This window comes from Prunus avium, chromosome 4 (genome assembly GCF_965620075.1).
Source record: "Prunus avium chromosome 4, drPruAviu1.hap1.1, whole genome shotgun sequence".
Taxonomy (NCBI): domain Eukaryota; kingdom Viridiplantae; phylum Streptophyta; class Magnoliopsida; order Rosales; family Rosaceae; genus Prunus; species Prunus avium.
In genome coordinates this window covers 23,738,229-23,751,383 of record NC_142287.1, presented here as the reverse complement: position 1 = coordinate 23,751,383, position 13,155 = coordinate 23,738,229, and the positions used below count along the sequence as shown (strand labels likewise).

Here is a 13,155-nt window from a genome sequence, read left to right as displayed (position 1 = left end):
AAACCACCTGCATCATATTTAACACTTAAACCAACACACCAACACAACTTTGTTAATATTATTTAGAAAAACTATATTAATATATCATAACAATTCTAGATTTCTATGTGCAAATCCAAAACCCTAGTTTTAAAATTTAAATGCTGAGACTTTTCAGTTTAATGACCTTTGATGTTCCAGTTCCAATTCTAGTATAAATAAAACACCTTTGACGTTGCAGCTTTCACGTTCCTAAAAAAAAAACAAGACCTTTCACGTTCTAGGGTTCAAACTTTTAGTTTCACTTGCACATTTCATAACCTAACACCATGGCTTCGTCTGCATCTTCTTGCTTGGTAAGTTTTCATTATTTTGGATTCAAGAACTCAATGATTCAATTATTCATTTTGCATCTTCTCAAGCATGAAAATATTGATGGAGTATTTATGAAACAGGTGACTACTCCAACTTCAACTTCCAATGAAAATCCAACTGGAAATACAAGTCACCGACCAACTGATGCACCTTCAATTTCTAATGGGCCCGATACTATCAAGCCTTCAAATGCTGAAGTGTTGCCACAAGAAACCAAAGCCAATGATTCTGCTCCCATTGAAGAAGGTAAGAGAAAACCTGGTAGACCTCCTTCAATTGTTTGGGAGAACTTTATTAAAATGCAAGATGATCCAAAAAATCTTAAGGCAAAATGCAAATATTGCAATAAAGTGTATGCATGAGGTAGCAAATAAAATGGGACATCAAACTTGTTGAGTCATTTGGCAAATCAATGTAAAGAGTATCCAGGTCCAGATATTAAGAAGCAAAAAAATTTTGTCTTTCCAACCAAAGAAAAGCGAGGAGGAAGGCAAATTGATTGCTACAAGTTATAGTCCAGAGACATGTAGGGAAGCAATTGTTAGATTTATTATACTTGATGAACAACCCTTTAGAGTTGTAGAGGGTGAGGGTTTTAGGGATATGTTACGTGTTTTTGAACCTAGACTTCAAGTCCCATCTCGCGTTACAATTGCAAGAGATGTCTTAAAGCTTTATAAGAAAGAGAAGATAAAGTTGAAGGATTATTTAGTTGCTAATCGCCAAAGAGTTAGTCTCACCACATACACATGGTCATCTCACCAAAATCTTAACTACATGTGTCTCACAGCTCATTATATAGATGATCAATGGAGATTACAGAAGAAAATTCTGAATTTTTGTACAATTGTAAATCACAAAGGTGATACAATTGGAAGGGCAATTGCGACATGTCTACTAGAGTGCGGAATTGATAAGGTGTTGACTGTGACAATTGATAATGCAACCTCAAATGATCATGCTGGTACATTTTTGTCAAACAAAGTGAATAATTGGAATGGTTCAATATTGAAGGGCGAAAATATGCACATGAGGTGTTGTGCACACATACTAAATCTCATTGTTAAGGAAGGTCTAGAAGACTATCATGAGTCAATCACTAGAATTCGTAATGTAGCGAGATATGTCAAGTCTTCTCCAGCGAGGTCCCAAAAGTTTAAGGCTTGTGTGAAGCGAGTGAAAATTTCTTCACATAAGGCTATATGTCTTGATGTTCCAACAAGGTGGAATTCTACTTATTTAATATTAGAAGTCGCAGAAAAATATCAGAAAGCTTTTGAATGCTTAGAGGAACAAGATACACGGTATGTTCGTAACGTGAGTTTTATATGGATGAAAGGAAAAGGGCTCCCACCTCATTGGATTGGAATAATGCCGCCACTTTATTAAGTTTTTGAAAGTCTTTTATGATGCAACTCTATATTTTCTGGTACTTTGTATGTAACCTCAAATCTATTTCTGAAATAACTGTGTATGGTTCATGTGCAATTGCAAAGTTGGAGTCATAGTAAAGATTTTTTCTTAAGATGATGGCTGAGAATATGCTAAAGAAGTATGAAAAATATTGGGGAAGCAACCAAAAAATTAACATGTATTTGTTTGTTGTTGTTTTACTTGATCCTCGTTACAAGGAATGTTATTTGCAGTATTATATTGTTTTTCTTTGTTATGTGGTGAAGATAAAGCAAGTGAGATGACAAGTAAAGTGAGAAGCAAGTTGAATGAATTGTATGATCAATATAAATTGCTTTACAATGAAAATGTTGCACATAAGGATGAGACTCATAATCCAAGTGAGATGGAGATTGATAGTAATGAAGTAGATTTTGCTACTGCTTCACAACTGGATTCATGAAACTTGTGGAGAAAACTGATGGTGAAGAGTGCAAAACAGAAGTTGGCAGGTACTTAATTGAAACATGTGAGAATCCAAAAAAATGAGAACTTTGATCTCCTGGGTTGGTGGAAGATGAATTCTGAAAAATATATAAGATTTTGTCTTATATTGCACGAGATGTGTCGGCAATACCTGTCTCTACTGTAGCATCTGAATCAACATTTAGTACTAGTGGTCGCATTCTAGATCCCTTTAGGAGTTGATTATCCCCAAGAACAGTGGAGGCACTCATTTGCACTCAAAATTGGTTAGGTTCTTCACCAAAAACTGATGTTCTTGAGATTGTAGATGAAATGGAAAAAATTGAATCAGGTAAATATTATTTTAAAATAAGTTTCATAGTTGAAGTTAATTAGTACTATTTTTGTTATATTTATCTTAATATGGTGTTTTCTTCTTTTGTAGAAATTTTGGGTACTACAACAAAACTTACTTTGAATGAAACTTGATGTGGAATATGGTTGCATGCTCTGTACGTAAGTTTGTTTCATTCTTTTATCTAATATTGTTATATTGACATTCATTATATCTCAGCTCTCTTAAGTTAAGAGTATTAAGTATATATACATATTTGTTGATTGCAGGATATAATATAAACTTACGAAAGAAATTAAAGGATTGTTGGACCTGGAACCTTGAAGAGTTGTCTAAGTATTTATGTTGACTTTGGTTTAGTGTTTCTTTTTTTAAGGAATGGATGTAACTTGAACTCTAAATGTCGAACTTTGTGTTGTAGTCCTGTTTTCTAAAATTTATTTGTGCATATTTAGTCCATACTTAATGGTATTTTCTATCGGATTGAATTCTATATGATTATCTTTGTGATTATCATATTTTCATACAAACCGATCATCCAATCCAATCTAATCCAATCCAATGTACATTGGATTCAATTGGATTGCATCCTGACATCCGAACACATTGGATCAGATTGTAAAATCTCAAATACAATAAAAAATTGGATTGGATTGGATTGATAAAAATTCATTGGTTTGGAACCGATGTATTTTAGATTTCTTACCTTCTTTTTTTCGTTATTCCATAAGGGAGTCGAGCCCTTTGCCTAATCAAATTATAACCCATTTCCCAACCTATCCTCTCAACTTTACCTAATTTCTTAGCCTCTTAACTAATTGCTTCACCTATATAAATATCCTATCACTACAGGAACTTCAAGTACTTAAGTGCAGCAGTCAATTTCCTATATACTATATACGTATCTTATACATTCCTGCTATATAATTGCTAACTCAAAAAGACATGGACAAGTCTTCATCAAAATTGGTTGTTCTGGTTGTGCTCATGGTCATTGCATCTGGTAAAATCTCTCATTCCCATTTCGCCATGCTTTGTGTTTAAAATTAAGTTAAATTTGGATAACTCCCAAGATTCAATATCGACTAATATCACAATACTCATTATATAAGTAAATGAATAATTAATTATTGGCAGGTTTGGAGCTATATGCTGAAGCAAGAAACTTCGTAATCGTAGATCCTGATTGCCCCTATGATCCAGACTGCGAATTTTTGCTGTGCAAACCAGAAAGTAGAGGCGCATCACACCATTCCTCCTCCCCTTTCCACCACAACCATGAACTGAAGTTAATTAATTCCAGGCACACATGACATGGTGTTGTTGGTAGTTTGCTCAATAAAATTGTAAACCATAGTTTACAGAGATGATGAAGAATTAATACAAATATAGCTGCTATATTTCTCTTATTAATTTATTTTTTATGATACTAGCGATATCTGGGATGGGGAGATCGAACCTAAGGTGCAGCGGTAAATGTTCTTAACCACTTGAGCTACAAACCCCTTGTATTAATTAATTTATTTTTAATACAAACAATAATCAGAATTACTTGAAATTTATCTTAGGCACTTTGAAACATGAATCAATCGGGCTGATTACACATGGAACAATAGGCATTAGGGCCTTTGTGAAAAAGTGAAAGTGAAAATGGTGAGACAGTCGTAAATAATTTGAGTAGTGAAATGCATTTTTAGCTTTCTTACCCCCCAAATAAAAAAAAGATGCATTTTTTACTTGCTTACCAAAGAAAAATATGCATTTTTCCCTGTATTAAATTTGTTACCATCTTTAGTTAATTGCTTCACCTACATAAATATATACTATGTGGGATTCAAAGCAAGTACTTGAGTGCAACAAACAACAAACGACATTACCAACATTATACATTCCTGGCTTGCTATCTAATTGCTGACTAAAAAATACATGGACAAGTTTGTATGAAACTTATAATGAAACTGATACAAGAATCACAAAAAAGTATGGCTTTTCCTTTTACAAGTATAGCCAACGAGAATCCTCAATCATATAGCAGCTTTGCAGATTGGGTTCTCAAGGTTTTGCTTTCATGCTTCTTAGTTTTTTCAACAGCCTGCTCTTTTTTCGATATGGCTCTTACTATGGCTTTTTTCTTTCGGGCATTTTTTGATCTCTTCATTTGCCTTCCCTTTATCTTTCTGTTACAGGAAAATGTTCACAATTAGAAGAGCTGTAAACAAAAAAACAGAAAACAGACAGATGCAATAAACAAAGGAGCCGGAAATGAAATGAAACCAGGAAAGGCAAATCAATGACTTCAATCACAGAAGCATTTAATGGGTAAATTAAACAAACAAACAATATATAAGTTAATGGGATGAGGTAGAATTTCTTCATTCATCGTTAGCCACCCTTAGTCCATAAGAAAGAGAAATATATTAATCAGGAGGGCAAAATCCTCGACCTTATTTTCATAGGAAAAACATTTTTAATCAAATTCTAATCATGTGCCACATCATTGAACCCTTCCCTTCCCCAAATTTCTCTCCTTCCATGCCTTAAATCATAACCCTATTCCTGCACTTCTGACATGATCAGTCACAGAGCAGTATCAACAAGCTACAAAAACAAGCCTCCTCATTACCCGTTCTAACCATGCTCGAATGACCCCCAAAAACAGAGTGATGTTAAAGTAGTTGCTTCTCAACAACAAAACATGAAGAAGTAACCAGGCTAGATCACAGGCAAAAAGTACTTCATAGTGAGAGTAGCAGAGATACTCCTCTGTCAAAGAACTCGGTACTAGAAAACCATCATAGGTTGACTATCAAAGGGACGATTTGCAATGTTTGTCATGCCATGCAGTAATACCACAGGCCATCTAACACAGCCATTTTCCTAACACGTTAACTTTATACAACCCAACCATCTGTGCCACTTAAGGTGTTGAACCGTTAAAAAATGCAGCAAATTTTTTATGCATATGAAATTCATCCGAGATTTTTTTTATAGAAATTTGGAAATTCTCACAATATGCATATAATTGGTTACATCTATCTAATGAATAGCAAATACAAAATACATTCCAAGATAATTATGAATGAAATCGATTTTGTTTAAAATTTGAAATTCTGCAATATCTTATCAAGTAAACAACCTATATGTTCACACAACAAAAAGAGGGCTAGTAAACATCCATAAACATTAAAGACCCTGTAGCACCACATATGCACTCGTTTATTTGAATTAAACCCAGAAAGCAGCCTCACCCATAATCTTTTAGCAATAGCTACAATACCCAATTAACACAAATCAAGACCACAAATCAATCTGTCGAAGAAAATCATGTTTAAATGTGTGTTTAAGGTTTAAGATTTAAAATTTGTGGTCTTGATTATCACTCCTCTAATAGAAAAACCCATTAACCTTATAAAAATGAGTGCTTGGTAATAATTGATACTTACAAACTAGAAGCACCACCACTTGGGTTGTGAGCCCCAGACTCTGAGGTGTCCATTGCTGCACAATCAATGTACGGAAAGGGTCAAAATTCCCCAAAGCGAAGGAGAGAGAGAGAGAGAGAGAGAGAGAGAGAGACGAAAGTTATAATCATAGAATTTTACGAAATTAGAACAGGACTTAATACCTTGCGGCAAATCTGAAACGGGCGCTTCAGTGATGTCCATTGAAGCGGCATCGTTTCTCTTCTTGTTCCTGTTCTTCGCCATGGCTTTGGAGAGAGAGAGAGCCGAATAATCCTAGAAAGGTTGAGCCTTTAAGGGAATAAACCCTAGGCTGAGCACACAAGCGCAGATACCACAGAGGACCCGCTTAAAGGTGGGTAATTGGCTGAGCGGGCCAACCGAATTTCAATTGGACCACCTTTAACCTTATTATTTTGGGCCATTTTGAGAAGGGTTGAGAGGAGTGGAGGGTGCAAACAAATCTTGTGTTATTTACTATTACAGGACCCGAAAGGCTATAATGAGGAGCTTAGAGTGAGGAGCTTATTTGAGGGGTTACAAGAGACAGTCTACTACAACGGTGAGGGGGTTACTTACACACACTGCAAGATGTCATGGGGGTTCAAACTTGAAACCATTGGTTTATAAATTAAGGCATTTTTTAACTGGGCTATACCCCATCAGCATCTAGTGTTATTTACTTCTTGTTTTGTGCATCTACTTTTCTGATTAGTGTCTGCGAGATATTTGAGCTAGGAAAGAATTGAAGTCAAAGCCTATACTATGATTTTGTTTTAAAAAATAGTATATCCAGGCGGCTATACTTATTTTTGACACGTGGCGCCTAATCACTAGCGGGTCTACTTTTTAAAAAAAATATAATAATTTAAACAGTACAGCCGCCCGGCTATACTCTGGTTTTTTTTAAATTTTTTTAAATATACTTGTTTTGACACATCGCGCATAATTCCTGGAGGGTCCTCTTTTTTTATATAAAAAATAATATCATCGCATGGCTATACCGTTTTACACAAGGGTGCCTAGGTGTTGTGCGACTGCTCTTTTTTTATTTTTTTATTTTATAAATAGTATGCCACACGGCTATACTCGGTTTTTTTATTTTAAAAAAAATAGTATAGCCGGATGGCTTTACGGGTTTCTTTAATTGTCTTTAATAAATCGTATAGCCGAGCGGCTATATATGGTGGATTTCTCCTAATTCCTATGTCTGGAAGGGTTTGTTCAAACCTATAGGCTAGCCTTTGTATCTGTTCTTGGGTTCTCCTAAGACCTGCCAGAACCATTCTTTCATGGTCTAGATCATAGGCTCTATCAGAGGAGGTACTCGACCTGTGTGGTTCTAGGTTAAATCTAGAGGGTGCTAGATCGATCCTAGTTTTTCTAGTACTGGAGAATTGTATTTCTATTTCTCCATCAGCAAATTGGGAGATCCAAGTAAGCTCCTGATTTTCAAGGGGCTTCTTTGGGGTTACCTCATTCAAAATCCACTTTTCTGATAGGGTTATATTACTCCACTTTATCATTTTTGGGACTGCTACATTTGATTTTTCAAGGTTGGTTTGGAACAAGGTAGTTTCACCTTTACTGTCTAAATCTTTAGCTTTGGGACAAACAGTGTTCATAACCTTATATGAAACCCTATAAATGATCGCTAGATTTTGGGATCCTGGGTCCATATCATAACATTGAGTTTGAATATTCAACGTTAAAGCTTTCAAGACATTTATATCAGAAAGTGCAACAAAAAAGTTTGGAAAACAGTTAAAGTATATCGGGCCTTCCCCTAAGGTTGACTCGACTATTCCTAACAAGGAATCTGTGAACTTTCAATGTCTTCCATCTCTTACACAAAGTAAGATTCAACGGGGCAATCCTGTTCTGGTAAGTGGTTTCACCGCTACCTGCACCAATCCTATGTGCAAATAGTTATATTTTCTATCCAAATGCTAGTCAATTTGACGCTGGGTAAATAGCTGGAAACTATCATTTTTATCAATGATAGATATCGTTTTTTCAACAATTTTTATCCCGTAATCAGATCTAAACTTGAAAGATCCTTTATAGTATATATCAGTGATGGGTACGCTGGGTATATCCCAGTTGCACAACTCCTTTTCTACGTCCCGCATGGTTATTTCTTGAGAGTTTTTAACTCTTAGGGTTCTATGGCTAGAACTGCTAGTAGAGCTTGCTTCTCCAGAAGAACGGGTAGACAAGATTTATATATATATATACTGGGATCCTTTTTTCCTTCTAAATTTTTTCGACGATTTTCGTTTATCAATAAGAGTAGTTATCCATTACTATTAAGCCATTATCCGAGTCTCTATTATCCCATTTTAATTGTTTACTTTTCCAGAGTTATTACCTGTATAAAGAATTTAGCACTTTCACGTTTAATACTCTATTATACACGTACGTACATATTTTTCAATAATACATTCGTGTTCTATACACATCTCACGTTATTTAAAAAGCAAACATACAATAGTCGTATTGTACATGTATGCACGTATTTCTAATGTTTAATACACATGTTTTTTTTTACAAAATTTTCAATAAGACACACAAAATTCACGTATTATATAAATAATTCTCACATATTATTGAATAAGAATAATATAAGTTATAAATATTATATTAAAATATTATATAGTGGCCGATTAATATATGCTTTGGATATGTTGAAACTAGCAAATTAATATCTATAAAATACAAACTAATGCAACTAGGAGGGTCCTTTTTTCTTTTTCTTTTTTTAATTACGGCTATACCTTTTAAATATAATGTATTTAAATAGTTTAGCCGGGCGGGTATTCTTATTTTTGACATGTGAGGCCTAAACGCTGGTGGGTCCCTTTTTTTTCAAAAACAAACGTACAACCGCACGGCTATACATGGTGTTTTTATTTTTTATTTTAAAAATAGACCTGTTTTGACACGTGGCGCATAATCGCTCAGAGGTCCTCTTTTTTTATATTAAAAAATAGTATAGCCGCACGGCTCTACCGTTTTACATGTGTGCGCCTAGGCGCTGTGCCGCTGCTATGTTGTTTTTTTTAATAAATTTTAATAAATGTTATAGCCGGTCGGCTTTACGGGTTTTTTAATTGTCTCTAATGCAACTAGGAGGGTCCTTTTTCCTTTATTTTTTTGTATTAAATAGTATATCCGTGTGGCTAGACCTTTTAAAGTACAAACTAATGCAACTAGGAGGGTCCTTTTTCCTTAATTTTTTTTTTGTATTTAAATTGTATAGCCTTGCGGCTATACTAATACTTTTTTTACGTGCAGGTTTTTATTTTCCTTTATTTTGTTCCGGTTTAAAGGAGGTACGGGATCAAAAGCCTTGAAAGAAATGAAGTCAATTTTATTGGGCAGATGCTAACTGGGTCTAGCCCAGTGAGCCTTGATTTTCATATTTGTGGTCTCAGGTTCGAACTTACAAGAAACCTTGGTGATGTGTGTGTGTGTGAGAAACCCTCATTCCCTTATAATTTGGACTACGCTTGTATTTAAAAAAAAAATGGAGCAGATTGCAGGAGTTCATGTATAGATGTCTATACCCATTTTAGTCACCCATCAGCATGTGCTTGAACTTGGCCCATACCCATTTTTCCTCGTAAACCAGATGACAATTTTTTTTTTCTTTTGATAGCACCATTACGATTATGTGAGATTATGTATGGATGTCTATAGCTACAAGTGCTGTCCATTGTGGTGGAAAAGCATGACTTGTAGTTCCCAAAAAAGAAAAAGAAATTGTACAAACAATAAGAATATATATTTATAAGATACTTTTATAATGGGTCAATACATCCACAACAAACCACAACTAGTATCGAACTCATTATAAATATATATTGTCATCACCAATCCATGTGAGTCGAACATGAGCACTCCTCCAACTAACTGGAGACAAATATCACTAGAACAAAGGCTAGTTGGTTACACATGTTACAAATAGTTGAAATAAAACTACCTAACACAACACGTGACAACCCAACATGACAAGCACTTTCTTCTAGCATGCTTGTTGTCCTAAGCAATCTTAGTATCAGTCTTTAATTCATGTTTTCATCCCCACCACATATGGCTCTGCACACACGCACACACAGATTATATGTCAATTAGTGGACATAATTATTGAATCTGATATAGTACACAGCTAGACAGGTTTGTTTTTTTGTTTTTGGCAATTAACTGCTAAATTCTTAATGGCCCCAAGAAGCTATTAGCTATCAAGGGTCAGGATTTGTTACTTGGAACACTCTCCTCCTTGTTTTGGGCAGCAATATCATATATTTTTATTTCTTGTTTTTGGAAATTCAAGTCTAGCAAATTAAGAACCAAAGGACAAGCCCAAGATGGTCAACAAGAACACAACAAACAACCAACAACTTAGACAAAACTCTGAGGCTCTAAACAGCAGCAAACCAGCAACAGCAACAGCAACAACCAGCCATAATAGTATGAACCTAATCTAATCCACATTGAACATAATTATAATCTCATGTCTTTCTTTCTGTTTTCATTAAATACATATAGGGGAGTTTTTTTCTTTCTTATACAAGTGATATTATGAAAGGAGAGAATCGAACCTACGGTCTCGGATGCAGGAGAACTTTTAATTAGAGAGATAAAGGACTTTGAATTCAAACACAAAATTGCTGAATTTAATGTGTGAAAGAATGCTGAATGATTAAGTATGGGCGTATGAGTTTTTGTACCAATGTCCTTTACCTTAGAATCTACTCAAGAAGGATGGCAGAAGAAGAAAATAAAGCTGCTGTGAAGAATTAAGTATGGTTGGCAACCCTTTTGAGACCAAATAGACAACATTCCATCTTACCAGACACCTCAGTTGTTGTCAGAAAAACTTTACCTTCACCAATAATGATTAAAGTGTCACCTCAATCCTATGTGACACGACAGCATAAAGAAGGTAGGGTCAGCCACCAGCAACATTGACACATGCTTCTGATGTAAAAGTATTTGCCTACTCCATTCTTTTCCTTTCTTCTTCCTCTTCCACTTTTTTTATTAAAGAAAAAAAAAATCACTCAAATTTCTCACTTACAATTTGCAAACATCACTCAAGCACATGATGGCCCTAACGACCCTTTAGCATATCCAATAAAATTAGAACGATACAGAGAAGATTAATATGGACAAGCATAAATCGAGAAATGATGCTAATTTTTTAAGAAAATGATTACCCTAAACTTTCAAATTCCAAATAGTGAGTTTAGACTATTTTACAGGCTGAATTAATTGTCAATACCAACTTTCAAGGGCTTTTAAAGCTTTTAGGTGCTTGACATGCACAAAAGAGGATTTGGTTAGTATAAAATTAAACATTAAAATAGGTGGAATTGGTGCATGCAATAATTATTTGGGTTGCTGCTAAAAGGGAAATATATAAATTTGTTAGGTAAGCTAATTATCATATCCCAGACAAACTTTTGGGAGCAATGCCATTGGTTCCCTTTGGGAAACACTATCATCAAATTAGGCAAGTGGCAGGTTTTATTTTATCTTTGGGATTTTGTTAATTATAATTAATTTGTATGAGTTGTTGTTGGTCCAGAGGTCAATCAAACTTAGCACTTTACATGCATCATGAGGCTCATGCTAAACCGAATTAGGATTTCGAGATTTCTGGAACTACCACTACTACTATAGTATACTACTCTTTTTTCCTCTCTGTCTTCAGCTTTGCAGAGAAAATTAGAGATGTCATTCGCCATAAAAAGCCAATATGCATATGCCGTTATGCCGAATTGCCTGTGCAAAAGAAAGAGTACTCAAGTGTAGGAAAATGTTTTGATACGACACTACCGGTGCTCAAGCGCTAACCAATTAATAAGTTAATAGACACAAATCACTTATTTGGACTTACTCCACAATACAAATATATAATCATAACCGTTTAATTTTTAAGTCCGCATTCAAAGATCATCCATGTTAAATTTCATGGAAATCAAATATCGTTTAGCCTTATTATCGCGAACATTTCCTTATTTATTAAAAATAGTGTGTCTATCTATTTATTTAGTCAAGGTTAATTAGATTATTAAAAATAGTGTGAACATTTCAATATTTATTTATTCATATTATGAGATAGATTGAGCCCTGCCGACTATATAGGAAAATATCCTATTATCATATTGTCTAATGTCTATCCAAAACTATTACAATGTTGATTTTTATTTGAATGTATATCCAAAACTTTTTAAGTATATACGATAACCATTCTTCTTCTTTTTTTTCTTTCTTTTTTTTAGGGGGTCTGAAATAATTATTCATGTATCGTGTAAGTCTTGTGGCAATAAAAAGGAAACATGCATGAAATTTTAAATTAATGAACGTGGACGTGGTGGCGTTTGTTGTGTTTCCAGCAAGATAATGGCTATTTGGCCTCACTTGAAGAGAGGGACACAGTCATGAGTCTTCTATAATCAATTGGGTTTTGTAAAAACCACTTATCTGCATGATTGTTGTGGCAAGTATGATCTATATATATAAGGCCAGTGCAAACAATGATTAAAAAAAAAAATACGAAATAGCTAATTAAGGTGAAAGATAACACTATATGTTTCTTGATTTTGGAACTTTGCCGTTGATGCGATCAACATGTAAAAATTTGGGTGAACACTACTCTCTCTCTCTCTCTCTCTCTCTCTCTCTCTCTCATTGAATGGTGATCACATAGTTTAGAATATGTTTTCCCATAACTTTGCACAATCTTATGACTGTCAACTTTATACGATTAGGTTTCCATTGTAAATTTAACATATATGTTATTGGGACTCGAAAACATTCCCTAGATAAAGATAGATAAACATGCGGATAAAAATGTATACATCAAACGTCTTAATTTTTTGTTAAGAAAACTCTGGGACAAATGTATACATCAAACACCAGAGTTTTCAAGGATTCGTTTCAAATGTTTTTGTTTTTGCCCGACGTTATTACATCATTATCAACTAACTCTTATATAATGAAATTTCTCTTTTCAATATTGAAAAATGTCTTAAATTCAAATCTTCGCTCTTCCTGATTGGTTAAAAAATGGAATTAGAACGTTAGATTAGTTGTAGCTCTTCAACCTAATACCAAGAC

General features: G+C 34.4%; 1 protein-coding gene across 1 annotated transcript; it reads right to left on the bottom strand.

The window, feature by feature from the left end:
* Window positions 1–4,439: 4,439 nt before the first annotated feature.
* LOC110772937 (uncharacterized) lies at window positions 4,440–6,377 on the bottom strand. Its single transcript, XM_021977428.2, has 3 exons — window positions 6,192–6,377; window positions 6,010–6,064; window positions 4,440–4,743 (listed from the first exon to the last, which is right to left on the bottom strand). Exons 1-3 carry the CDS (start codon window positions 6,271–6,273, stop codon window positions 4,587–4,589), a joined length of 294 nt encoding a protein of 97 aa, XP_021833120.1. The 5' UTR covers window positions 6,274–6,377; the 3' UTR covers window positions 4,440–4,586.
* Window positions 6,378–13,155: the final 6,778 nt, after the last annotated feature.